General features: G+C 60.9%; 2 protein-coding genes across 3 annotated transcripts in view; one reads left to right on the top strand and one right to left on the bottom strand.

The window, feature by feature from the left end:
- Nucleotides 1-11559, top strand: part of KIRREL3 (kirre like nephrin family adhesion molecule 3) — a 104437-nt gene extending 92878 nt beyond the window's left edge. The window contains exons 13-15 of the mRNA XM_054395578.1: nt 5206-5315; nt 9652-9738; nt 11116-11559. Coding sequence (XP_054251553.1) covers nt 5206-5315; nt 9652-9738; nt 11116-11559 — 641 coding nt within the window. The remainder of the gene's footprint in view (nt 1-5205; nt 5316-9651; nt 9739-11115) is intronic.
- Nucleotides 11560-15205: 3646 nt separating this feature from the next.
- On the bottom strand, nt 15206-21803 carry ST3GAL4 (ST3 beta-galactoside alpha-2,3-sialyltransferase 4). 2 transcript variants are annotated; one of them, XM_054395621.1, is made up of 10 exons: nt 21755-21803; nt 21066-21135; nt 19592-19672; nt 19395-19492; nt 18158-18218; nt 17845-17940; nt 17075-17264; nt 16813-16956; nt 15788-15931; nt 15206-15400 (listed from the first exon to the last, which is right to left on the bottom strand). In XM_054395621.1, the coding sequence occupies exons 1-10, from the start codon at nt 21789-21791 to the stop codon at nt 15314-15316; spliced, it is 1008 nt and encodes a 335-aa protein (XP_054251596.1). In that variant the 5' UTR covers nt 21792-21803; the 3' UTR covers nt 15206-15313. The 2 variants fall into 2 exon arrangements, with proteins under 2 accessions (XP_054251596.1, XP_054251595.1); XM_054395620.1 differs by having other exon boundaries at nt 21042-21135; nt 21755-21779.
- Nucleotides 21804-26673: the final 4870 nt, after the last annotated feature.

Genomic DNA, 26673 nt, shown 5'->3' with positions numbered 1-26673 from the left:
ACTAGGGGTGGCAGAGGGCACTAGGGCTGGCAGAGGGTACTAGGAGTGGCAGAGGGTACTAGGGGTGGCAGAGGGTACTAGGGGTGGCGGAGGGCACTAGGGCTGGCAGAGGGTACCAGGGAGGTGGTGCCATGGCAGTGCTTGCAGTCCCTCTTCTCCACACGTTTCCAGCCTGGCTGCTCCCCTGAGGTCCCTTCCACCCTCCCCTGCCTGCACTCTGAGCTCCCTGCACCACTGCTGCTCCTCCTGCACTCTGTGCCCTCAGCTGCCATGCCCTGGGCAGAGCTTTGCAGCACCTCCAGGTCAGAGCACAGCTCCCAGAGGCTTCTTTGCTCCATCCCTTTGGGATCAGGGCAAGTGAGCAGGAAGAGCTCACCCAAGAGAGGCCATCCCTGAGCTCTCTTCCCTCCCCAAAGTGAAGCAGGAGCAGGAGCAGCTCAGCCTTTGCTGGAGGGCTGGACTCAGCCAGGACCATCAGAGCCTTAGCTGGGGGCTCAGCAGCCTCCTGGGGCAAGATGCTGTGGTGCCACCAAAGCAGCTCCTGGCTGGGGTGAGGATCCCCAGGCAGAGATTCGGTCAGGAGGTGCTGGTGGTGCTGGGGCTGCCTTGTTCCTCACCCCCTGCCTCCAGAAGCCTCTTGGAGCTGCCCAGGCAGAGCCTCTGCTTGGGTTTGAGGGCAGCTGGGAGCAGCAGCAGCTAAACCAGCCCCAGAGTGGCACTCGGGGTGCTGGGGAGGACTGGCTGGGCCCAGGGCAAGGAGGTTCCATCCCAGTTTGGCACGGGGTGGTGCACACTGGAGGTGGTGGCTGGGGCAGCTGGGGACTGGGGAGGAAAAAACACCAGGAAAGGAAAAACAAACATCAGGAAAGGAAAAACAAACATGAGGAAGGGAAAAACAGCAGGAAAGGAAAAACAAAGACCAGGAAAGGAAAAACAAACATCAGGAAAGGAAAAACAAACACGAGGAAGAGAAAAATAAACATCAGGAAGGAAAAAACAAACAGCAGGAAAGGAAAAACAAACACCAGGAAGGGAAAAATAAACATCAGGAAGGAAAAAACAAACAGCAGGAAAGGAAAAACAAACATCAGGAAAGGAAAAACAAACACGAGGAAGGGAAAAATAAACATCAGGAAGGAAAAAACAAATAGCAGGAAAGGAAAAACAAACATCAGGAAAGGAAAAACAAACAGGAGGAAAAAAAATCAAACATCAGGAAAGGAAAAACAAACACAGGAAAGGAAAAACAAACATCAGGGGAAAACACAGGAAGGAAAAACAAACACAGGAAGGAAAACCACGGGGAAAAATAAACATCAGGAAGGAAAAAACAAACAGCAGGAAAGGAAAAACAAACATCAGGAAAGGAAAAACAAACACCAGGGAGGTAACACCAGGATGAGAAGGTGAGGAGAGGGCTTCCATCCTGGTGTGGAATCAGCAGAGGCACTGCAGAGGGATGCTCAGGGATGCAGAGGGATGCTCAGAGACACAGGGGGATGCTCGGGGATGCTCAGGAATGCAGAAGGATGCTCAAGGACACAGAGGGATGCTCAGGGATGCAGAGGGATGCAAAGGGATGTTCAGGGATGCAGAGGGACAATCAGGGATGTTCAGAGATGCTCAGGGATGCAGAGGCATGCTCAGGGATGCTCAGGGATGCTGAGGATACTGCTTAGGAGGGGTGGCACCAGCAGAGCACTTTGATGTCATCAGGACAAGGTCTCATTTGCCACCAGGGTGACTGCAGAGACCTCTCCCAGGAGGCCCCAGGTGTTGGTGACTCACTTCAAACACAGCCAGCAGCAGGCTGTGGGGATGGCTCCACACAGTGCCCAGGGCAGGAGCCAAGGTGCAGAAGTCATTTCCTGATGGAGGCAACCATCCAGCAGCTAGGGAGGCAGCTTCTAGCCTTGCTTTGGGGACATCCAGCCAAAAAGTAAAATAAAAGAAAGCAGCTGGAGACTGTGGACAAGAGGCAGAGCAGCAGCTGGGGTGCAGAGCTGGGGTTGTATCTGAGGTGACTTTAACAGCCTGGAGATATTGAAGGAGGAGGACTCCAGGGAGAAGACAGGCAAGACAGGAAGGAGCTTCTCCTTGTAATTGAAGGCAGAGGCTCCAGCCCCAGGAACACAGCCCCAGGAACACAGCCCAGGAACACAGCCCCAAGAACATAGCCCAGGAACACAGCCCAGGAACACACCCCAGGAACACAGCCCCAGGAACACAGCCCCAAGAACACAGCCCCAGGAACACAGCCCAGGAACACAGCCCAGGAACACAGCCCCAAGAACACAGCCCAGGAACACACCCCAGGAACACAGCCCCAGGAACACAGCCCCAGGAACACACCCCAGGAACACAGCCCCAAGAACACACCCCAGGAACACACCCCAGGAACACAGCCCAGGAACACAGCCCCAAGAACACAGCCCAGGAACACAGCCCAGGAACACAGCCCCAAGAACACACCCCAGGAACACACCCCAGGAACACAGCCCAGGAACACAGCCCCAGGAACACACCCCAGGAACACACCCCAGGAACACAGCCCAGGAACACAGCCCCAAGAACACACCCCAGGAACACACCCCAGGAACACAGCCCAGGAACACAGCCCCAAGAACACAGCCCAGGAACACAGCCCCAGGAACACAGCCCCAAGAACACAGCCCAGGAACACAGCCCCAGGAACACAGCCCAGGAACACAGCCCCAGGAACACAGCCCAGGAACACAGCCCAGGAACACAGCCCCAGGAACACAGCCCAGGAACACAGCCCCAAGAACACAGCCCCAGGAACACAGCCCAGGAACACACCCCAGGAACACACCCCAAGAACACACCCCAGGAACACACCCCAGGAACACAGCCCCAAGAACACAGCCCCAGGAACACAGCCCAGGAACACAGCCCCAGGAACACACCCCAAGAACACAACCCAGGAACACACCCCAGGAACACAGCCCAGGAACACAGCCCCAGGAACACAGCCCAGGAACACAGCCCAGGAACACAGCCCCAGGAACACAGCCCCAGGAACACAGCCCCAAGAACACAGCCCCAGGAACACAGCCCAGGAACACAGCCCAGGAACACAGCCCAGGAACACAGCCCCAGGAACACAGCCCCAAGAACACAGCCCAGGAACACAGCCCAGGAACACAGCCCCAGGAACACACCCCAGGAACACAGCCCCAGCAAGGCAAAGCAGAGTCAGCAGCAGCCACGTGCCTGCAAAACCCTTTGGCTTGCCCCCTGAGAGCCTGGGTGCACATTCAAGCTGGAGTGGTTTGGGTTGGAAGGGACAGAATCGCAGAATCAGCAGAGCCCTGCAAGCTCCCCCAGCCCAAGCCTCGAGCCAGCACTGAGGGCTCAGCACCAATCCATGTCCCTAAGCACCAGCTCCACACGGGGCTGCAACACCCCCAGGGAGGGTGACTCCAGCACTGCCCTGGCCAGACCATTCCAAGCTTTGGCAGCCCTTCCAGGACAGAAATATTTCCCACATCCAGCCTGAGCCTCCCCTGCTGCAGCTTGGAGCCATTGCCTCTGCTCCTGTCCCTTGCCACCAAGCAGCAGAGGCTGTCCCCTCCTCACTCCAACCTCCCTGCAGGGAGCTGCAGAGAGCAAGGAGGTCTCCCTCAGCCTCCTCTTCTCCAGCCTCAACCCCCCCAGCTCCCTCAGCCCCTCCTCTAGCCCAGGGGCTCCAGGCCCTTCTCCAGCCTCATTCCCTTCTCTGGACAGGCTCCAGCCCCTCAATGTCCTTCCTGCAGGGAGGGCCCAGAGCTGAGCACAGAACAGGACCTCAAAGCTCATCCAGTTCCAGCCCCTGCCATGGGCAGTGACGCCTCCCACCAGCTCAGGTTGCTCAAGGCCTCATCCAGCCTGACCTTGAACACCTCCAGGCTTGGAGTCTCCACAGCTTCTCTGGGCAACCTGTTCCAGTGTCTCACCACCCTCATGGGGAAGAATTTCTTCCTGATGTCTCATCTCAGTCCAGCTTTTTCCAATCAGAAGCCATCCCCCTCTGTCCTGTCACTCCAGGCCTTTGCCAAAAGTCCCTCCCCAGCTCTCCTGCAGCCCTTCAGGTACTGGAAGGCAGCTCCAAGGTCTCCCTGGAGCCTTCTCTTCTCCAGCCAACTCTCCCAGCCTGGCCCCACAGCAGAGGTCCTCCAGCCCCCTGATCATCTTGGTGGAAATGAAGTCCTGGTGGATCCTGGGTGCTGGGGATAGGGGAAGGGGAGAGTAAATTGTTTTCTGTCTCCTTTGCTCACCAAGTTGGTGCAGTCCTGGCACTGTTGAATCCTTCCACTGGAGGGAGATCTGAGGAGGCTGAAGGCAGTTTGGGGGGCAGTAGGATTGGCACAGGCAGGGCAAAGGCTGGAGCCTGGCTTCAGAGCTGCTGAGACCTCACTGCTCAGCTTTGCCTCCACCTCTGCTTTTCATCTCCCATTCCCAGGGCTGTTTGGGCTCCTGCTGCTCACTGTCTGTGCCTTAATTTTGCTCAGATGACTTCTTCAAAGCACTCCTGACACCTTCAGGGAAGGCAGAGAGGCTCTCCACAAAGGTTCCCCTCTGCCTTGCATGACAACAAGGATGAGTTTGCTGTTCCCAAAGCCCTGCCTATGTCTTTGGCCATCACTTGGCTGTTCCTGTGCCTATCTGCCACCCCTCAGCCAAGGAAGGCTCTTCTCAGGGGGTGCCCTGCCCTCAGGAGCAATAATTCCCTGTGCTCCCCAAGCAGATGCTGTAGATCAGCAGTGTGAGCAGTCCAGCTCCATCTCAGCCACTCTGCTCAGCGCCCCAAGCATGGCAGAGAGGCTCCCAGGGGCACTGAAGCAGAGCCCTGAGCTCCTCAGCAGTGGAGCTTTCACCTCTCCGTACCTTCTGCCAATGCAAACATTGCTCCCCCAACCCTTTCCCCAGCTCCTGCTGGATGTCAGGTCCCTGAGGATCACAGGACTACAGATCAGAGGATGTTAGGGGTTGGAAGGACCTCTGGAGATCATCAAGTCCAAGGCCCTGCCAGAGCAGGACCACAGAGTCCAGCACAGGTCAGACAGGAACACAGCCAGATGGGGATTGAAAGTCACCAGAGAAGGAGACTCCACAACCTCTCTGGGAAGCCTGAGGATGCTCCTCAGGATGCTCCTGAGGATCCTGCCTTGGCCTAACCCCTGCCTTCTCCACCTCTGTGCCCAGATCTCAAAGGGGTGGTGTCAGCCAAGAACGACATCCGCGTGGAGATCGTCCACAAGGAGCCAGCCTCGGGCAGGGAGGCAGAGGAGCACCCAACCATCAAGCAGCTGATGGTAAGGAAGGACTTCTTCACCCCACAGGCATTGCTCTGGGCAAGGGTGATGGAGACAACCCAGGTAGGAGGCCTCCTGGGCACCCTTCAGAGAGCTACAGCTGCAGAAATAATGTCCATGGCCCTGGCTGGGGGCACCCTGAGGGGCAGCATGGACCTGGGGCTCTAACAGCCTGGGAGGTGTCACCTTCTTGAGCCCTGAGGGCACCAAACAACATGGGCAAGGGCACACGGGGGGTGGCTGAGAGCCCAGGGAATTCAGCACCAGCCCCAGGGACCAGCATGTCCCTGGCCAGGATCTCCTTAACCTCATCACTCCCCTCCATGTCTCAGCCCCAGCTTGCTGAGGTCCTGGTGTGGGTGACAAAGAGCAGCCCAACAAATGACCAAGAAAGGTGAGTGGCCCTAAAGGGTGAGGAGAAGGAGCAGGTGGGGCAGGGAGGCTTGGCTGAGACAATTGAAGTCTGTGAGGCCAGAGCAGGACCATGGAATCCAGCACAGGTCACACAGGAACACATCCAGATGGGGCTGGAAAGGCTCCAGAGCAGGAGACTCCACAACCTCTCTGGGCAGCCTGCTCCAGGGCTCTGGCACCCTCCCAGTGCAGAAGTTCCTCCTCCTGTTGAGGTGGAACCTCCTGGGCTGCAGTTTCCATCCACTGCCCCTTGGCCTATCCCAGGGTGAGCAGAGCCTGTCCCTGTCCCTTCCCTCCTGACCCCCAGCCCTCAGCTCTTGATAGACATTGATCAGATCCCTCTCAGCCTTCTCCTCTCCACACTGAACACCCCCAGGGCTCTCAGCCTCTCCTCCCCAGGCAGTGCTGCAGTCCCTTCAGCATCCTTGGAGCCCTCCCTTGGCCTCTCTCCAGCAGATCCCTGCCTGGCACTTGGGGCCATGGTTTGGGGGCCATGGTTTGGTGGCCATGGTGGTGCTGGGTTGATGCTGGACTGGGTGATCTCAGAGGCCTTTTCCAGCTGCAACAATTCTCTGGTTCTATGTTTAGCTGACCAAGAAACTCATCCTGTGTGCCTTGTGCCACCCTTGCAGGGTGATGGGACCCAAGGAGTCCCCATCCAGGAGCAAGGAGCCCCAGAACATATTCAGGTCCAGCACATTTGGACTGTTGGGACACAGACATGGCCATGGTGGTGCTGGGTTGATGCTGGACTTGATGGTTGCATTCCATGATGCTGTGACTGAAAGGGCTCTCAGACACTGACCCAGGCTGCCCAGGGAGGTGGCTGGATCCCTGGAGGGGTTTAAGAGCCACAGAGCTGTGGTGCTGAGGGCCATGGTTTAGCCTCAGCCTTGGGAGAGTTAGAGAAGGGTTGGACTGGATGAGCTCCAAGGTGCTGGAGCCAGGGCAGAGGAGGGCAAGGAAGGGGAAGGGCCTGGAGAATGAATCTGTGAGGAGAGACTGAAGGAGCTGGGGATGGTTAGTGTGAAAAGGAGGAGGCTGAGGGGAGACCTCCTGGCTACCTGGAAGGAGGTTGTGGAGAGGTTGCTGCTGGTCTCTTCTCACAGGTGATTCATGACAGAACAAGAGGGAATGGCCTCAAGCTGCAGCAGGGCAGGTTTAGGCTGGACAGTAGGAAAGGTTTTTTCCCAGCAAGAGTGGTCAGGAACTGGAATGTGCTGCCCAGGGAGGTGGTGGAGTCACCAAGGAGGTGTTTAAAGGTGGTTTGGATGTGGTGCTTGGGGGTCTGGTCTGGGGGTGACCCTTGCAGAGTAGGGTTCTGGATTGGACTTGGTGACCCTGAGGGGCTTCTCCAACCTGTGAAGGTCTCCCAGCCACAACAAATCCATGATGCTGGAGGTCTTTTCCAACCTGTGATCAATGCTGCAGGGGCAGAGTGGACCTCAGGCACTTTGCTGCTGCTCCCCGGCCGGCAGGAGCAGTGTCCCAGGAGCAGTGTCCCAGCATGGGCTGTGCTGGCCTGGCACTGGACCATTCCTGCTCTCCTTCCTCACCTGCTGCCCTCTCGCCACCTCTCCTCTGCCTTCCCGACCCGCGGTGATGCTGCTCCCGGAGGTCACAACCTGCAGCTCGCTGCTGCTTGCCCACCGTGGGCGAGCTGAGGAGGGTCCGGGATGCCACCAGGGGTGCCACCGGGGCTGCCACTGGGGCTACCACCGAGCTTCCCACTGCTCGCTAGTTAGCGGCTTCCCGGGGCCGAGCTACGGCGCAAACGGTACCGAGGTGCCGGTAATGCCAGGCGGGGAGCTGGGACCGGGGAGCTGGGATCGGGGAACTCGGATCGGGGAGCTGGAACCGGAGAGCTGGGATCGGGGAGCTGGGATCGGGGAGCTGGGACCGGGGAGCTGGGACCGGGGAGCTCAGCGCTGCGCTGGAGCTTTGCAGATGGAGATCCTGGCTTGCGTGGGGGTTCGGTGCCCTCTGATGGATGCTGAGCTCACTGCAAGCCCTGGCTGGGAAGTGCCTGGTGGAAAAGGATCTGTAGGTGCTGGGTGCCAGCAGGTGGAGATGAGCAAGGGGGTGGCCAGGTGGGCAAGAAGGGCACCAGCAGCCTGGCCTGGAGCAGCAATGGTGTGGGCAGCAGGAGCAGGGCAGGGATTGTGCCCCTGGACTGGGCACTGCTGAGGCCACCCCTTGAGTGCTGGCTTCAGTTTTGGGCTCCTGACTCCCAGCAGGACATTGAGAGGCTGGAGCAGGAGCAGAGAAGGGCAAGGAAGCTGGGGAAGGGTCTGGAGAAGAGGGCTGGGGAGGAGCAGCTGAGGGAGCTGGGGGTGTTGAGCCTGGAGAAGAGGAGGCTGAGGGAGACCTCATTGCTCTCTGCAGCTCCCTGCAAGGAGGCTGGAGCCAGGTGGGGGTTGGGCTCTGCTCCCAAGGAGCAAGGGACAGGACAAGAGGAAATGGCTTCAGGTTGCCCCAGGGCAGGTTCAGGTTGGCCATGAGGAACAATTTTTTCCCCTTGAGGGTTGTCCAGGCCTGTCCCAGGCTGCCCAGGGCAGTGGTGGAGTCCTCATCCCTGGAGAGGTTCCAAAGCCCTGGAGCTGTGGTGCTGAGGGCCCTGCTCTGGTGTCGGTGAGCTCCATGGCTGTCAGGAGCCTTTTGTTGTCTCCCTTGCCATGGCTCAGGTGCTTTAATTCATTGCCTTTAATGGCCCTGTCAAAGGCTTGCAGGAGGAAGTGCTAAAGGCTGGATTCCCACAACCACTTCATGTGTTAAAGAGAGAGAAGGAGATGAGAATTTGGGTAATAAAAGAGGATTTGGAGGCTGGTTTGAAGCTGCCATCCCAGTGCCAAGGCACTGAACCCCCACAGTCCATGCAGGAGGGGATAAAAAGTGCAGCTGGGAACTGGGGGGGAGCGGGGGATGAGTATTTGGCTTCTCCACACTCACATCAGGACAGGTAATGAAAGCTGTGGACCAATCCATGTGGTCACCATTCACAAGGAAGCTAATGAAAGGCAGAGAGAAGGCTGAGGGCACCCTGAGCTGGTGGGAGGTGCCCAGGGCAGGGGCTTGGAACTGGGTGAGCTTTAAGGTCCCTTCCAAGCCAACCCACTCCAGGATCCTCTGAAGGCACCACATCAACCATCACCACAGGTCCACAAGGAGGAAGAAATTGACTCAAATCAACTCAAAAGGAGATTTCCCAACCCATCCATCCTCCTCCTTACCTCCTGGGCTGGGCCAAATCCCAGCCCCATTGGCAGCACCAGGGTGGGGAAAGCCTCCAGGACTTAAATCTACTGAGAAGAGCCAGGGTCAAGGCTTTAAAAAGATAGAATCATGGAATCATAGAATCATGGGTGGGGACAAGGGACCTCTCAAGCTCATCCAGTCCAACCCCCTGCAGCCAGCAGGGACATCCCCAACCACAGCAGGTTGCTCAGAGTCCCAAACAACCTGACCTGGAGTGGTGCCAGGGCGGGGGCATGAAGGGTTGCACATGAATCACAGCAGCATGGCAAGGCCAGAGGGTGGTTGGGGTCTGTGGACAGTTCAGCTTGGGAGGAAAGGATGAGGAGAAAGAAAGGACAAAACATCCCAAAGAAAGGAGAATTCTGGGGGTTGTTTCAGACAGTTTGAAGCCCCAAGGCTGGAAATAATTCACTCCCTCCTCACCTCCACCTGGGTGAGTCCCAAAAAGAGGGAAAAACCAACTGCAAAGCCATGGAACCAGGTGGGGCTTGGTGCCCACCCAGCCCTGCTGCCCTCCCACATCCTCCCTCTGGGATGTCCCTGGGCACAGCCTTTCACCCAGCTGATGGCTCAGTCGTCTCTGTGCCTTGGGGCTGGGGGTGGGGCTGCCCCCAGGGAGGGCTGGGGGAGTCTGGAGATGCTGACCCCCAGCTGCTTGCTTCCCTAGATGGACCGGGGGGAGTTCCAGCAGGACTCGGTGCTGAAGCAGCTGGAGGTGCTCAAGGAGGAGGAGAAGGAATTTCAGAACCTAAAGGTGAGCTGCACCCCAGGGACGTGGTCCCCCCCTTGCCCATCTCTGTCCCCAGCCCCTGGGTCACTCCTGCAGCACATGGCTGAGGTCGTTGCACCCTGAGGTGCTGGGCACCCATCCCTGCGCCCACCATGGGGTGGGACCAGCTTGTCCCTCACCCAGCCTGACTTCTGCCAGGCTCTCTGTGCTTGTGCCATGTCCCCTGGTGTCACCTAGTCCCAGTCCAGGGAGGAAGGTTCTGGTACCTCTGGGGTTGTTTTGTGGTCTAGAGAATAGAAAAACAGGGGAAGAGGGGTGGAAGGAGCACCCCTGTGTCACTGTGCCCTTGCTTGGGATGCCTTGGTGGCATGGGAAGATGATTTGATGCTGTGGGTTGGTGGCTGACTGTCTGCTCTTGCTCAGCTGGGAGAAGAGAAGGCTCCAGGGAGAAGTCAAAGCAGCCTTCCAGTACCTGAAAGGGCTGCAGGAGAGCTGGGGAGGGACTTTGGCAAAGGCATGGAGTGACAGGACAGGGGAGCATGGTTTTGAGCTGGGAGAGGGATAGAGAGAGAATGGAGATGAGGAAGAAATTGTTGAGAGTGAGGCTGGGGAGACACTGGCACAGGTTGCCCAGGGAGGCTGTGGCTGTCTGCCCCCTCCCTGGAGGTGTCCAAGGCCAGGCTGGATGAGGCCCTGAGCACCCTGGGCTGGTGGGAGGTGTCCCTGCCATGGGCTGGAGCTGGATGAGCTTTGGGGTCTCCTCCAACCCAACCCATTCTGGGACTCTCTGAACACCCAAGCCCCCAGGGTGGGTCTGGGGGCTCCTTCCTCAGGAGGAGCAGCAGGATTTGGTTCATTCCTCCTGTGCACAGCTGGAGTGAATTGATCCCTGCAGACAGCACTCCCTGAAGCAGAAACACAGGGAGGAGAGTGACCAAAAACCATGGGAGAGAGGCAAAAAAGTGCCTTGGTGCTGGTGCCTGTGGCAAGGGCACCCTGAGGGCTTCAGGGATGGGACCTCAACCACCTCGCTGCTGGGTACCAGCAGGGCACAGAGGAGTGGTGGCCACCACCAGGGTGGATGGCAGCAGGGCACAGAGGAGTGGTGGCCACCATCAATGTGGATGGCAGCAGGGCACAGAGGAGTGGTGGTGGCCACCAAGGTGGTGAACAGTGGGGCAGAGACAAACAGTGGTGACCACCACCAAGGTGGATAGCAGCAGGACACAGAGGTGTGGTGACCACCATCAAGGTGGACGGCAGCAGAGCATAGAGGAACAGTGGCCACAACAAAGGTGGAAGGCAGCAGGACATAGAGGAGTTGTGACTACCAAGGTGGAGGGCAGCAGGGCACAGAGGAGTGGTGACCACCACCAACCGACACCCCTCCCCCCCCGGCAGGACCCCACCAACGGCTACTACAGCGTGAACACCTTCAAGGAGCACCACTCCACCCCTACCATCTCGCTGTCCGGCTGCCCGGCCGAGCTGCGCCCGGCTGGCAAGCAGAGGGTGCCCACGGGCATGTCCTTCACCAACATCTACAGCACCCTGAGCGGCCAGAGTCGCCTCTACGACTACAGCCAGCGCTTCGTGCTGGGCATGGGCAGCAGCTCCATCGAGCTGTGCGAGAGAGAGTTCCAGCGAGGCTCCCTGAGCGACAGCAGCTCCTTCCTGGACACGCAGTGCGACAGCAGCGTCAGCAGCGCCGGCAAGCAGGACGCCTACGGCCAGTTCGACAAAGCCAGCAAGGCCTCCGCCTCCTCCTCACACCACTCCCACTCCTCCTCCCAGAACTCCGACCCCAGCCGGCCCCTGCAGAGGAGGATGCAGACGCACGTCTGAGACCTCCCGGGGGGCGCCCGGGAACCTCCAGAGGCTGTTTGGGACCTTCCCTGGATGCTCCACAGCCTTCTAGGCTGCTTGAGAACCTCGGGGGGGTGCTTGAGAACCTCTGGGGGTGCTGCAGACCCTGCAAGGGCTGGTTGGGACCTTCCAGAGGATGCTCCAAGGGATGCTCGGGACCCTTCTAGGATGCTTGAGAACCTCTGGGTTGGTTGGGACCCTCTAGGATATGCTCCAAGGGACACTTGGGAACCTCCAGAGGATGTTTGGCACCTTCCCTGGATGCTTGAGAACCTCTGGGGGTGCTCCAGACCCTTCAAGGGTCCATTGGGACCTTCCAGGGGATGCTCCAAGAGATGCTCAAGACCCTTCTAGGATGCTTGAGAACCTCTGGATTGGTTGGGACCCTCTAGGATATACTCCAAGGGACACCTGGGAACCTCCAGAGGATGTTCAGGACCTTCCCTGGATGCTCCACAGCCTTCTAGGATGCTTGAGAACCTCTGGGGGTGCTTGAGAGCCTCTAGTGATGCTTGAGAACCTGTGTGGTTGCTCAAGATCCTTCAAGGGTTGGTTGGAACCTTCCAGGAGATGCTCCAAGGGACACTTGGGACCCTTCTAGGATGCTTGAGAGCCCCTGGGGGTGCTCACAACCCTTCAAGGGTTGGTTGGGACCTTCTAGGATATGCTCCAAGGGACACTTGGGAACCTCCAGAGGATGTTCAGGACCTTCCCTGGATGCCTGAGAACTTCTGGGGGTGCTCAGGACCCTTCAAGGGTTGGTTGGGAACTTTCAAGGGATGCTCCAAAGGATGCTCAGGACTCTTCTAGGATGCTTGAGACCCTTCAAGGATTTGTGGGGAACTCCCAGGGGGTGCTCCAAGGGACACTTGGGATCCTCCTGGGTTGCTCAAGAACTTCCAAGGGATGCTTGGACCCTCCACAGAAGGCCAAAAGCCTGTGGGGACACTTGGGACCCTCTGAGGGTTGGGTGAGACCCTCTGCAGAAGCCCAAGGGGCTCTGGGGATGCTTGGGACCTTCTGAGGGATACTCAGGACCCTCCCAGGGATGCCTGGGACCCTTTGAGAGATGCTTGGGACCCTCTTCAGAAGCCCAAGGCCCTCCGGGGACAATTGGGACCCTCTGAAGGTTGCTTGGGATCCTCTGAGGGATGCTCAGGACCTTCTGCAGGATCCCCCTCTCCAGGATGTCCAAGCCCCTCCAGGGGACCCTCTGGGGACACTCAGAACTCCCCCAGGGATGTTTGGGTCCATCCAGGGATGCTGAAGATCCTCTGGGGACCCTCTGCTGTGGCTCTAGGACATTGGCACCCGCCAGGAGAAGATGGGGCCCAGCCCCCTCCCCAAAGTGGGGCTGAGGGGTGGGGGTCTGGCCGAGCATCGTTCCCCTCCCTCCTTCTCCTCTCCCTGGCACATGCAAAGCACAACCCCAGGAGGCCGCTCCGAGCCCTGGGGCCGTGTCCGGATCGCGGGGCTGGGGCCATGCCCGGAGCGTCCCCAGGCAGCCGCTCGCTTCCCACTGCCCTCCCCCGGCCCCTTCCCTCCCTTCGTGCTGTTCCGTGTCCATACTTATTGAGTCCGTCCGGGGGGGGGGGGTGGGGGGGGTCCTGCCGGGCGGGGCGGGCGGCGGGGGGGACACGAGTGGGCTGGGGACACCCCTCACCCCCCAGGAAGGGGCTCTCCGCGCTGTACGGCCGCGCTCAATACAAAAGGTGTTTGTCGTGGCACGCCTGGGATGGGGACACCCTCGACTCCCCTGGGAATTCCTTTGGCTCCGCTGGGGACACCCTCCGCTCCCGTGGGGACACCCTCGGCTTCCCTGGGAATTCCTTTGGCTCCGCTGGGGACACCCTCGGCTCCCGTGGGGACACCCTCGGCTTCCCTGGGAATTCCTTTGGCTCCGCTGGGGACACCCTCGGCTCCCGTGGGGACACTCTCGGCTCCCGTGGGGACACCCTCGGCTTCCCTGGGAATTCCTTTGGCTCCGCTGGGGCCACCCTCGGCTCCCCTGGGGACACCCTCGGCTCCCCTGGGGACACTGCCCCAGGCTCGTGGAGGGGCTCCGAGGGGGGGGGAGGATGCAGAGGGAGGGTCCCCAGTTTGGGGACATGAGTGGCCCGCGGGGAAGTGAAGCAGGGCACAGGTGGCATCCTGCCAGCCTCCACCAGGGGAGACAGAAGGTGGGACACAGGCACACGGCAGGTAAGGGCCAGGTCTCTATGTCCCCAGATGTCACAGGCTGTGGCATATGAGGACATGGGGACACCAGAGCTGGGGCCAGGGACCAGGACATGGGCTGGGGGCACTTGGTGACAGGGGGGACACAGAGATGTGGGCATCAGCACAGGGACGTGGGCAGGGAATGCGGCAACATGGGGACAGGGACCTGGGCTGGGGCATCTGGGGACACAAGGACATAGATTGGGCATGAGCATGGGGACCATGGCACGAGGGTAAGGACATGGTCAGGGGCATGGGTTGGGGCAGCTGGAGACATGGGGACATGGTCAAGGACAGTGGCTGCAGCGTATGGGGACAAGGGACCTGTGTATGAGCGTAAGGGACATGGTCAGGGCCAGGGGCTGGGGCAGCTGGAGACATGGGGACACAGGGCCATGGACATTAGGGACAGGAACACAGGCTGGGGACATCTGGGGCACAAGCACAAGGACAGGGGCAGGGACATAAGGGTTCAAGGAGATGGGGACAGGCACCTGGGCAGGAGCAAGGTCATGGCCATGGACATTAGTGCAGGGCCAGGGTCAGGACCAGGGGCTGGGGAAGATGGGGACACAGGGCCAGGGCCAGGGACACAGCCTGGGACAGCTGGGGACACAGGGGCTCAAGGACATGGGGCCTGGGACCTGGGCATGAGCACAGCGGTGTGGCCACAGCCATGGGTTGGGAGTTTTGGGGACATGGGGAGGGCAGCATCACCCCCTCGTGGGGGGGTGACACCCCCAGGGCCCTGTCCCCCAGCAGCCTGTCACCCGCCACCCAAGGCCACTTGTCCCCAACACAGCACAGGGGGAGGCTGGGTGATAAATAATCATTAAATTAATTAAATTAAACTGCTCCCCCTACCTCAAATTGGAAGGGGAGGGGGGAGGGGGGCTGGCAGAGCCCAGGGGTGCCCCCAGCCTGGGGGGGGCCAGGGTGACAAGCCCCCCCCCCAACGCCAGCGCTAAGGCAGGGGAGGGGACCCCATAAAAACAACAGCAAGTTAGAAAAGGGGGAGGGGGGAATTAAATATCTGTGGGGGGGAACACCAGGGCAGGGAGGAGGTAACACAGCCCCCCCCAAAGTCCTGCTCCCTGAGGGGAGGTCCCAGGACCCCCCAAAATCAGCCCCTCCTCGGGGCCATCGTCAGCATTAAGGGGATTGAGAGCCCAGGGCTGGAGCTCGTGGCCCCCCCGTAGCCCCCCCAGGCCTGCTGGGAGGGACCCCCCAACCTCAGAAGTCCTCTGGAGGTCCTGGGTAGCTTCAGTGCGTGGCTGGCAGGAGGCCAGGTCCCTGTGGGGCTCCCAGCACCTCCTGCCCTCAAAAGCCACCCCCACATCCAAGGGGACCCACAGGCCAGCGTGGGCCCCCCCAGCCCCAGCCCTGCTGGCTCCAAGAGTCCCAGGGCGAGGGGGTGGTGGTGACAAGGAGCCCCTGGTGACAAGGAGCCCTGTGCTGAAGGGCAGCCTGTGCTCGTCCCCTCCAGCGGGGGGCGCTGTCCCTGCGCAGTGCCTCAGAAGTAGGTGAGGTTCTTCACCAGGCCCAGCTCCAGCATCTTCTTGATGGCCACAGCCTCGTGGGACACGTTGTGCTCTGATGCCTGCAGGGGGACACACCAGGACATGCCACCCCTCCTCCTTCTGCCCCCTCCCAGCCCCTCTGCCCTCTGCCCTGCCCATCCCCCCAGCACTGAGCTGCCCCTGCCCCTGCAGGCAGGAGCCCCTCACAAGGAGGGACATGGCCCCAGCCAGGCCCCTGGGCCAGGAACTCTTCTGCTCAGCCCCCAGCTCCCCACCACCGCCACCCCAAAGCCACAGGGAGGCTTTGGCCAACGACCACCCAAAGGCTGGACCTCAGCACCCAGCAGTGCCCACGAGGAGACCCTCCCAGGGCACTGAGCACAGCAGAGCTGCTCCTCGGGGTGGGACCAGCCCAGGGTGGGCAGAAACAAGGGCAAGGAGGGCAGCAAGCAGGGGGAGATGCTTACAGCCATGGACTTGAGGGTGATCTGCTCATAGTAGTGGATGGTTTGCTTCTTGTTGGCAGAGTCAGGGTAGCCAAAGCCTGCGATGTGCACCAGGTCACAGAAGTGTAGAGCCAGGGTGATGGCCAAGAGCCCTGTGGTTGGCTTCTGCAGGGAGGGGACAGAGACAACACAGAACACAGGCAGTGGGCAGAGCCCTGCAAGCTCCCCCAGCCCAAGCCTCAACCCAGCACTGAAGGCTCAGCACCAAACCATGTCCCTAAGCACCAGCTCCACCACCCCCAGGGAGGGTGACTCCAGCACTGCCCTGGCCAGACCATTCCAAGCTTTGGCAACCCTTCCAGGACAGAAATATTTCCCACATCCAGCCTGAGCCTCCCCTGCTGCAGCCTGGAACCATTGCCTCTGCTCCTGTCCCTTGCCACCAAGCAGCAGAGGCTGTCCCCTCCTCACTCCAACCTCCCTGCAGGGAGCTGCAGAGAGCAAGGAGGTCTCCCTCAGCCTCCTCTTCTCCAGCCTCAACCCCCCAGCTCCCTCAGCCCCTCCTCTAGCCCAGGGGCTCCAGGCCCTTCTCCAGCCTCATTCCCTTCTCTGGACAGGCTCCAGCCCCTCAATGTCCTTCCTGCAGGGAGGGCCCAGAGCTGAGCACAGCACTCGAGCTGTGGCCTCCCCAGTGCTGAGCACAGGGGAATGGTCACCTCCTGTCCCTGCTGCCCACCCTGCTTCTGACCCAAGCCAGGAGGCCATTGCCCTGCTTGGCACCTGGGCACTGCTGGGTGATGGGCAGTGACTGCCAACCAACACCCCCAGGTCCTTCTCCAAGCTGCAGCTTTCCAACCACGCATCCCCAGGTCCCCTGGGGCTCCCCATGGGGTTGCTGTGACCCAGGTGCAGGCCCTGGCCCTTGGCCTTGTTGAACTTCACCCAAGGAGCCTGGGCCCATGGCTCTCACCTACCCAGAGCTGCATTGAGCTACCCAGGGACAGCTGCAGGAGCAGCAGCAGCACCAGCCCAGCACCAGCCCTCACCTGCTTGACCTTCCGTGGCTGCCTCATGGGCAGGTTGAGCAGCTTGGCAGCAGTGACCTCCATGTAGTAGGGGTTGAGGATCCGCACCCGCTCCGGGTTGGCATCCCAGATCAAGGGGGGCTGCTTCCAGAAGCCCTTCCGCACCTGCAGCACACCCCAGGGCTCTGCCAGTCGGAGCAGGAGGCCCCAGGTGGGACAGGGTGGGGCGGGAGGAGGGTTGGTGGCCGAGCAGGGCTGGGAGCCAGTTCCAGGCCACACTTACCCTCTTCTTGTCGTTGAGGATGGCCTCCATCCACTGGAAGTCCATGGGCTTGAAGGGCACCAGCACCAGCAGGGTGTCAGGATTGTTCTCTGCCCGGGGGTCGAAGTGAGCAGACTCAGGGTAGAAGAGGCGCAGGGAGGTCTTGGAGCCCACGTCCTGCTCGTAGCCATGCACAGGAGCATTGTTCAGCCTGGCCAGGGGGGCACAGGGAAGTCACAGGGGGCAGCCCCACGGGTGGGGGGCAGCCAAGGGGACAGGGGGGAGCCAAGGGGCAGCAAAGGGAGTGGGGGGGACAGGGAGAGTGGGGTGCAGTGGGGGGTTGGTGGGGGCCGGGGGGAGAAGAGAGCCCGGGAGAGCAGGGGGCAGTGCAGAGCAGGGGGCATGGGGGGAGGGGAGAGCAGAAGGGGAGCAGAGAGCAGGGGTTGTGGGGGGAGGGGAGAGCAGAGGGCAGCAAGGGGGGAATAGTGGGGGGGGGACAGAGGGGCAGCAGGGGTGCCCCGGGCCCTACCTGATGACCAGGTCGTAGCTATTGATAGTGTCCCCCATGGAGCAGGGAGGAGCAGGGAAAGGCAGAGGGGGAGCAGGGGGTGGCAGGGGGTGCCCCGGCCGTACCTGATGACCAGGTCATAGCTGTCGATGGTGTGCCCCATGGAGCAGGAGGGGGAGCTGGGGAGGGGCCAGGAGGAGGAGGGGGAGCAGAGGGCGGCAGGGGGGGAGCAGGGGGCAGCAGGGGGGGAGCAGGGGGCGACAGGGGGCGCCCTGGGCCGTACCTGATGACCACGTCGTAGCTGTCGATGGTGTCCCCCATGGAGCTGTTCCGCAGCCGGTGGCCGTTGCCCACCACGGCACAGCGCCGGCACTTGAGGCTGCAGGAGAGGCTGGGGTCAGACACAGCTTCCCCACCCCCACTGCTCTCCACCCCACCCAGGCCTGCTCCGAGCCCTCTGCTCCCTGCAGCCTCCCACGCTGCACATCAGCCTCGGGCTGCAGAGGCTCGCTCAGGGCTCCCCAGCAGCAGATCTCCCTCAACCAGCACAGCAGAGAGGAAAGGAGATGAAGGGCCCAGGGCAGCCCCAGGCCTACCTCTGGATGGTGTCGGGCAGGGAGTGGTGGGTGATGGACAGCAAGCGCAGGAGGACATCTTCTGCAAAGCAAGGGGGAGGAGAAGCTCAGCCCTGCCTGCTCCAAGGTGCTGGGAGCTCCCAGGCCCCCCAGAGCCCTCCAGACCTGGAATACACAACCCTGGGGAGGGCTTAGTAAAGCCTGACCCACTCTGAATGCCAGAACCCAGCATGGGGAGATGGGAAAGGACCTCTGGAGCTCATCCAGTCCAAGCCCTGCTCCTGCAGGGCACCCACAGCAGCTTGCCCAGGGGCACAATGCCCAGGGGGGGTTGGAAGCTCTCCACACAAGGACACTCCACAACCTCTCTGGGCAGCCTGCTCCAGCCCTCCAGCACCCTCACAACAAACAACTTTCTCCTCCTCTTCACCTCCAACCTCCTGGGCTCCACTCTGTGCCCAGTGCCCCTTGGCCTGGCCCTGGGCACCACTCAGCAGAGTCTGGCCACAGCCTCTTGCCCCCCAGGGGCCCTTTAGCTCTTGCTGAGCATTGCTCAGATGCCCTCTGGGGCTGCTCTTCTGCAGGCTCTCAGCCCCAGGGCTCTCAGCCTTTGCTCCTCACACAGCTGCTCCAGGCCCCTCAGCAGCTTCCCAGCCTCCCCTGGACTCTCTCCAGCACTTCTCTGTCCCTCTGCAACTGGGGAGCACAGAACTGCCCCCAGGACTGCAGCTGTGGCCTCAGCAGGGCAGAGCAGAGCAGAGGGGCAGCAGAACCTCCCTTGCCCTGCTGCCCACACTCTTCTCCATGCCCCCAGGACACCCTTGGCCTTCTTGGCCCCCAGCCCACATTGCTGCTCCTGGGCACCTTCTTGACCCCCAGCACTCCCAGCTCCTTCTCCTTGCAGCTGCTTCCCAGCAGCTCCCCCCTGCCCTGTGCTGCTGCAGGAGGTTGTTCCTCCCCAGGGGCAGGACCCTGCCCTTGCCCTGCCTTTGCCCTGCCTGACCTTCAGGAGCTTCCTCTCCCCCAGCTCCGCAGCCTGCCCAGGTCCAAACCCTTTTATAGAGACCCAGCCCAGGGAGCTGCACACCACAAAGTCTAACAATGGAAGGAACAACATGGCAAAGTGGGCACAAAATTAAATCAGCCCCCCAGAAAAATCCTGCTGGAGATGCTCTTAGGAAGGGGGCAGAGGAAGGCCCTGAGGAGCAGCAGCAGGAAGATGGACAGAGGATGGACAGCCAGCCCTGGCAGCTCTCACCACTTCCCTTGGTGCCGTAGGGCAGCTCGTAGAGCGACGGAGTCTTCACCCAGAAGTAGTCCTTCAGCTGCAGGAAGAGAGGCTGGGACCTGGAGTAGCTGCCAAGGAGCAAAGGGGTGAGGCCAGGATGGGGGCACAGCACGGGGGGGGTGGCTCCATGTCCCCCCCCAGTCCCTCCCCCCAGCTCCCACACTGACTTCCCAATCAGCTGTGCAGCCTTCTTCTCCACCTCCCCCTGGGGACACGAGGTCCTGTTGTCCGGCACCGGGAAATAGAAGCTGGCAGGGAAGAGAGGACAAAGGCACAGAGTCAGGGAGGCACAGAGTCAGGGAGGCACAGAGTCAGGGAGGCACAGAGTCAGGGAGGCACAGAGTCAGGGAGGCACAGAGTCAGGGAGGCACAGAGTCAGGGAGGCACAGAGTCAGGGAGGCACAGAGTCAGGGAGGCACAGAGTCAGGGAGGCACAGAGTCAGGGAGGCACAGAGTCAGGGAGGCACAGAGTCAGGGAGGCACAGAGTGGCTGTGGGTGGAAAGCCCTCAGAGCTCATCCAGTCCAACCCTTCTCTCACCCTGCCAAACCTCTCTCTCCTGGGGCTCAACCATGGCCCTCAGCACCACCTCTCTGTGGCTTTTAAACCCCTCCAGGGGTGGGCATTCAGACACCTCCTTGGGCAGCCTGGGCCAGGCCTTGAGAACTCTTTCAGTCAAGAATTTTCTTCTCATGTCCAACCTAAGCCTCTCCTGGTGCAGCTTGAGGCCATTTCCTCTCCTTGTCCTGTCACTGGTACTAGGGAGAAGAGACCAACCCCTACCTGGCTCCAGCCTCCTCTAGTTTCTCCTCCTCTTCAGCTCAAACCTCCTGGGCTCCACTTTGTGCCCAGTGCCCCTTGGCCTGGCCCTGGGCACCACTCAGCAGAGTCTGGCCACAGCCTCTTGCCCCCCAGGGGCCCTTTAGCTCTTGCTGAGCATTGCTCAGATGCCCTCTGGGGCTGCTCTTCTGCAGGCTCTCAGCCCCAGGGCTCTCAGCCTTTGCTCCTCACACAGCTGCTCCAGGCCCCTCAGCAGCTTCCCAGCCTCCCCTGGACTCTCTCCAGCACTTCTCTGTCCCTCTGCAACTGGGGAGCACAGAACTGCCCCCAGGACTGCAGCTGTGGCCTCAGCAGGGCAGAGCTCTGAGCATCAGCAGTGTGGACTTGTGCCAAACTCAAGTCATTTCTGCTCCTCTTCATCCCACTGGGTTCAGGGGGGGTCTCCCCACCTCCATGGTAGGATTCAAGGTGGGATCTGAGCCCCCAGGAATCTGAGAGGGGGAGATCTAAGGGCAGCTCTGCTGTATGTCATTATCCCAGTTCATTCATTCATTAACTGACTGGCTGAGCTTGCAGCCTTGTGTCAGAAGAGGGCAGCTCTTGTCCTCCTCATACAGCTCTCCCTGGCCTCCACCAGATCTGGGAACAAAGTGGGATTTTCCCAGGCTCCAAAACACCCCAAAGTAGACCACCCCCCCCCCCCAACACACACCAAGAGGCAACCTCAAACCCACCCTGGGGCAGCAACCAAGGCTGCTGCCACCTCCCATGGGCACCCAGCAAGCAGCAAGATACTGCCCCAGCACTCCAAGGGTGAAGGCAAGGGCAGGAAGGCCACAAGGGCAGCCCCCCCGGTCTGTACCTGTCCTCCCTGTAGATGGAGTACCAAACCATCACCAGGAACAGCGCCAGCACCCCCAGCAGCTTCCCTCCTGCGGGCCAGAGAGAGGGGGGAGGAAAGACACCATCAGGGCAGCTTGGGTGTGGGATGCTGGGGGCCTGCAGCCCTCCCAGGATGCCCTGGTAGATGGTTGGGGACCTACAGCCCTCCTGGGATGTCCTATTACATCATTGGGGACCTGCAACCCTCCCAGGATGTCCTGGTAGATCTCTGGGGATCTGGCAGCCCTCCCAGGATGTCCTGGTAGATCTCTGGGGATCTGGCAGCCCTCCCAGGATGTCCTGGCAGTGTCAGGCTTGTGGAGCTGTCCCCAGCAAGGCCTCTCCAGGGAGCAGCAGGAACCTTTCTGGCTCCAAGCTGAAGCCAGGTCTGGAAGCCACCATTCCCTTCCCTCCCTCCAAGGCCACTCAACCCCACCCCATCTCCAAGTGTCTCCACCTCCATGTGTCAGAGCAGAGCCCCAGCACTTGGGCTTGCCCAGGCCTGGAGGACCAAGGACCCCAAAACCTCCTTCCCCACCACCACTGCACCCACGGTGCCCCAGCCAGAGCCACAGCCAAGCAGCATCCTGCCCCCAGTGCCCACCCTGCAGCTGCACCCCCCCAGCCCCCAGGCCTGCCTGGGGAGGGGGGCAGGGACCCCAGACTCACGAGACTTGTTGATCATCTTTGGCAGCAGCAGAGGCATCAGCCCAGGGCTCTCATCGCGGCTGCCGCTGGTGCCCTGCGGCAGGACGGGGGGGTGAGGTCACAATCCTGGCAGGCTTGGGTTGCAAGGGACCCTCCCCCCCCAAGGGCAGCTTGTCCAAGCCCCCAGCAGGCAGCAGGGACACCTCCAACTCCAGCAGGTCGCTCAGGGCCACATCGAGTTTGACCTTCAATGTCCCTCGGGATGGAGCCTCCACCACCTCTCTGTTCCACCCTCACCACGAAGAGCTTCCTCCTGAGGTCCAGCCCTCAGAGCCACCCCTCACAACCCCAGCAGGGAGGCCTCCCCCCTGCTCTGCCCCTTCCAGCTGGGCCCAAGAGGTTGGTTTTGGTCAGGTCACGTTGCTCTGCCCCACAGCCAGCAAAGGTTTGGGTTGCACAGTTTCAGAGAGCCAGGGGAGAGCTTCCCGAGGAGCCACCTGGGGAAAGTTCATTCCCAAAGGAAACAAAACTGAGTTAAAAAGGGAAAGCAAAGAGGAAAACAAAGCCCCTGGTGGGGTTCCAACCACAAAGCCCCAAATCAGTTCCCACAGTGATGACCTGAGGGGGACATATGAAGCCCAGCCCTGGCTCAGGCATCCAACCAGCACCATCCACCACAGGCAGGGAACCTAAAGTGCCACCACCAAGCCAGGCAGAAAGGAGAGGAGCAGCCAAGAGGATCAAAGCCAAGAGCATCACCTACTTGAGGGACCTCCAGCACCTTCCATTCACCCATCCCAGGAGGAAAAGGGCTGCCAGCAGCTTAATGATGGTCCAAACCTGGCCAGGGGAGCAGGGTGGCTTTGTCCTCCCTCCAAAACCTGTCCCTCCTGGAGTAAGACAGCAAAGAGCTGTGGTGGAGCCACCCCAGGGCCACCTCAACCCCATCCCAACAACGCCATGGGGGGGGAAAAATGAACTTACCAGGTGGGAGAGGCTTTGGGGGTCCTACTCCCCCAGGATGAACCCCACCCTAAGGCCAGCTCACAGCTGAGCTGGCACCGAGCTGCTCCTCGCCCCGGGCTGGGCACAGCTTGGAGGAGCAGAGGGTGAGGAGGTGCCAGTGCCCAACCAGGAGGAAAGGTGCACGCCCAGCCTGGGTGAGGGTAATCCTGGGCACCCATCTGAGCACCTACCCTGCCCAGCCAAGTGCCCCTTATGAGCCTGGCACCTGCTGTCCTCACCTGGCCAAGGAGGAGCCAAGAGCAGAGGGACTGGGGGCCAGAGAGAGCAAGGAGGAGAAATGGCACCAAGCATGGTCCTGCAGGCCCAGGCTCTGCCCTCCCTCCTGGCAGGAGGGCAGGGAGGGCAATTCAGAGGGGGTTAGGGGCAACCACAGCAGGAGGGGAGCAAGGGACTGGAGGGGAGGCAGAGAAAGCCACACAGGAGTGGGGACAGGCATGGGGATGGGGACAGGGATGGGGACAGGATGGGGATGGAGATGGGCACAGGGGTGGGAGCAGGGACAGTGATGGAGAAAGGGATGGGGACAGGAATGGGGATGGAGATGGGGACAGGAATGGGAACAGGGTGAGGATGGGGCCAGGGAGAGGGATGGAGAAAAGGATTGGGATGAAGATAGGGACAGGCATGGGGATGGAAATGGGGAAAGGGATGGGGATGGAGATCAGGACAGAGGAGAGGGATGAAGAGAGGTATAGGGACAGGTGAGGTGCCCCCCAGGAATGTGCCTGCCTCCCCCTGCACCACTTCTCCTCCCTAACACATGGACATCAAACCCTTTCCCAGGGAACTGTGCCCAGGCTCAGCACATCCACCCCCAGGAAAGGGATGAAGGAGCCTGCCCCCAGCCCCCATCCCGGATTTGCTCCCGGCTCATCCTGTGTCCCTGTTCCTGCCCCTTGAGTCCCTCCCAGCTTGGGCAGGGCAGGTTAAGCCCAGGACCACATCCTGGAGGGTGGAGGCAAGGAGGGCTGAGGAGCTGGGGGGGCCTCACCCCTGTGTTTGCAACACCTGCTTGGGAAAAACAAACTGAGGGGGAAGCCAGCAGCAGGTTGTGTTTTCTCAGGGGATTTTATTTGTTCTCCTAAGCCACCAAAGGCCCTGAGGTGAAATCTGTCACCTTGAGGGGGGGTGGGATGGGGGACAGGACCTGAGCACTCCCTGCTCACCCTGCCTAGGGACTTTCTGGGTGTTGGGAGCCAAATCTAGCAGCAAATTCCCCTCCCAGCTCTGCCCTCAGTGCCAAATGGCCCAGCTGAGGGCAGTTCCTCTCGTCCCACCAGCTTGAAAGGCTGGGGGGGGAATACCTGCTCCCCCCTGGGGGTTGCCTTTCAGATGCTAGATCTGAATCAATTAATTTCTTTATTATTAATTGTGCTGATTTTTGACCAGGTGCCCAGCCTTGCAGGCACAAGCTGGAGCTGATGCAAAACTTAATCTAAGGCAAACAGGGTGAAGAATCCTGCAGGACGAGGAAGGTTCAGGAGCAAAGCACTCAAAGAATGTGAAGCTAAACAGAGCATGCCCAGGCTGCCCCCCTGCCCCTGCCCAGCCCCAGCCAGGCTGCTGCTGCAGGCAAGTTCAGCTCTGAGCTCCCAGACCTGCAGCCCAAACCAGAGAGCCTGCTGAAAGCAGGAAGGTCTGAGAGCCCCCAGATGAAGAGACAGAGGAGGGAGTGCTGGTGGAGGGTCCTGCAGCATCCCTGTCTCACCACAGCATTCCTGTGTCCCTCAGAGCCCCATCCCACAGCACAACACCCCCTGGCCTTGCCCACCAGGGTGGGATTCAGCACTCAGCCCTCTCATGGAACCCCAGCGTGCAGGGGGGTTGGAAGCTCTCCACACAAGGACACTCCACAACCTCTCTGGCCAGCCTGCTCCAGCCCTCCAGCACCCTCACAACAAACAACTTTCTCCTCCTCTTCACCTCCAACCTCCTGGGCTCCAGTCTGTGCCCAGTGCCCCTTGGCCTGGCCCTGGGCACCACTCAGCAGAGTCTGGCCACAGCCTCTTGCCCCCCAGGGGCCCTTTAGCTCTTGCTGAGCAGTGCTCAGATGCCCTCTGGGGCTGCTCTTCTGCAGGCTCTCAGCCCCAGGGCTCTCAGCCTTTGCTCCTCACACAGCTGCTCCAGGCCCCTCAGCAGCTTCCCAGCCTCCCCTGGACTCTCTCCAGCACTTCTCTGTCCCTCTGCAACTGGGGAGCACAGAACTGCCCCCAGGACTGCAGCTGTGGCCTCAGCAGGGCAGAGCAGAGCAGAGGGGCAGCAGAACCTCCCTTGCCCTGCTGCCCACACTCTTCTCCATGCCCCCAGGACACCCTTGGCCTTCTTGGCCCCCAGCCCACATTGCTGCTCCTGGGCACCTTCTTGGCCCCCAGGGGCACTCCCAGCTCCTTCTCCTTGCAGCTGCTTCCCAGCAGCTCCCCCCTGCCCTGTGCTGCTGCAGGAGGTTGTTGCTGCCCAGGGGCAGGACCCTGCCCTTGCCCTGCTTGACCTTCAGGAGCTTCCTCTCCCCCAGCTCTGCAGCCTGCCCAGGGCTCCCTGGATGCCAGCACAGCCTGAGGGCTCTCAGCCACTGCTCCCAGTTCTGTGCCATCAGCAAACTGCCTGAGGCTCCACTCTGTGCCTTCATCCAGGTCACTGATGAAGATGCTGAACAAGACTGGACCCAGCCCTGACCCCTGGGGATCAGCACAAGCTCCAAGCCTCCAACTGAGGCCTCCTCCAGCCTCTCCTGCCCCACTGATCACAACCCTCTGAGCTGTGTCTTCAGCCAGGTCTCCCTCCACCCCTCCCCCCCAGGGCTGCAGGCACCTCTGGACCACCACTCCCACGGGTTCAGTCCAGGGCTTCTCCTCCCCTGCCAGGCCCTGGAGCTGGGGGAAAGTCCCAGGTGGATTCAGCTCCCCACGCTTGGAAGAAGCACCCAAAGCCCCTTGCTTTGATGTCTGCAGCTCCCAAGCACCCCAGGCTGAATATTATCACTGCACAAAGGACTTCAAAGCACTACCCCCACCCCCCCAGAGCCAGGCCTCCCCTCCCCCACCCCCGTGGTAGGGGAAAGCCCCATCCCTAGGAAGCTGCAGAGGCTCCTCATGGTGAAGCTCCTCATGGAGCCTCTCCATCTCCCTTGGACCTGGATTCGGCTTCCACCACATCCTGGGAGATGCAGGCCCAACCCTCCTGCTGCTTGGGGTGACCCCAGGGGATCTTCCCCCTCAGTCCCCACCCATCCCCATCCCCTCCATGCCCTTGATGGCTCCACTCAGGATTTCAGTCCCACAAAGCCTCCAAGCAGCAGCAGGCAGCAGCCAAGCTGCTCCCAGCCCACACAATGGTCCCCACCGCCCCCCTGGCATCCCCCACCCTGCTTTCCCCGGCCACCTTATTGCTCATTAACTCCGCCCGGGAACCATTCGATCCCTCCCCCTGCCCGAGATTGTGGTAGCCCCGAGCTATTCCCCGCTGGCAGAGCACACCCCCTGAGCCAGCTAGCGCATGCGGTGAAAGCTCCTGGTGCTCTCCTGCTGCCCATATTCGCAGACCTCTGGGCAGGGAAACACTCCCCCAGTCCAACGGCCAGGCAGCCCACAGCCCTGCTCCCCTATCCTCTCCCACCCGACCCCAGCCACCCAGCCCATTGGGGTGAGAAGTCAGAGTTTCCCATTCTTGTAATCCCCCCGATATCCCCCTCCCGCCCACCCCACCACCTGGAAGACCCCGCCCGCAGGGGCACCGCCTGTGCTGGAAGGGATCCCCCGCCCCCTTCAGTGGCAGCCCCCGCAATCCCCGACAGGGCACCACCCCTTGGCCGCCGTCGATCCAGGGCTTCATTCCCTCTCAGGTCAGCCCCCCACGGGGGGCATACCCCACCCACATGCATCCTTACACGGCCGCAACTAGGACGCCAATGGCCTTGC

This window comes from Indicator indicator, chromosome 34, assembly GCF_027791375.1.
Source record: "Indicator indicator isolate 239-I01 chromosome 34, UM_Iind_1.1, whole genome shotgun sequence".
NCBI lineage: Eukaryota > Metazoa > Chordata > Aves > Piciformes > Indicatoridae > Indicator > Indicator indicator.
Note: the sequence above shows the minus strand (reverse complement) of the source record. Positions and strands in the feature narration are given on the sequence as shown.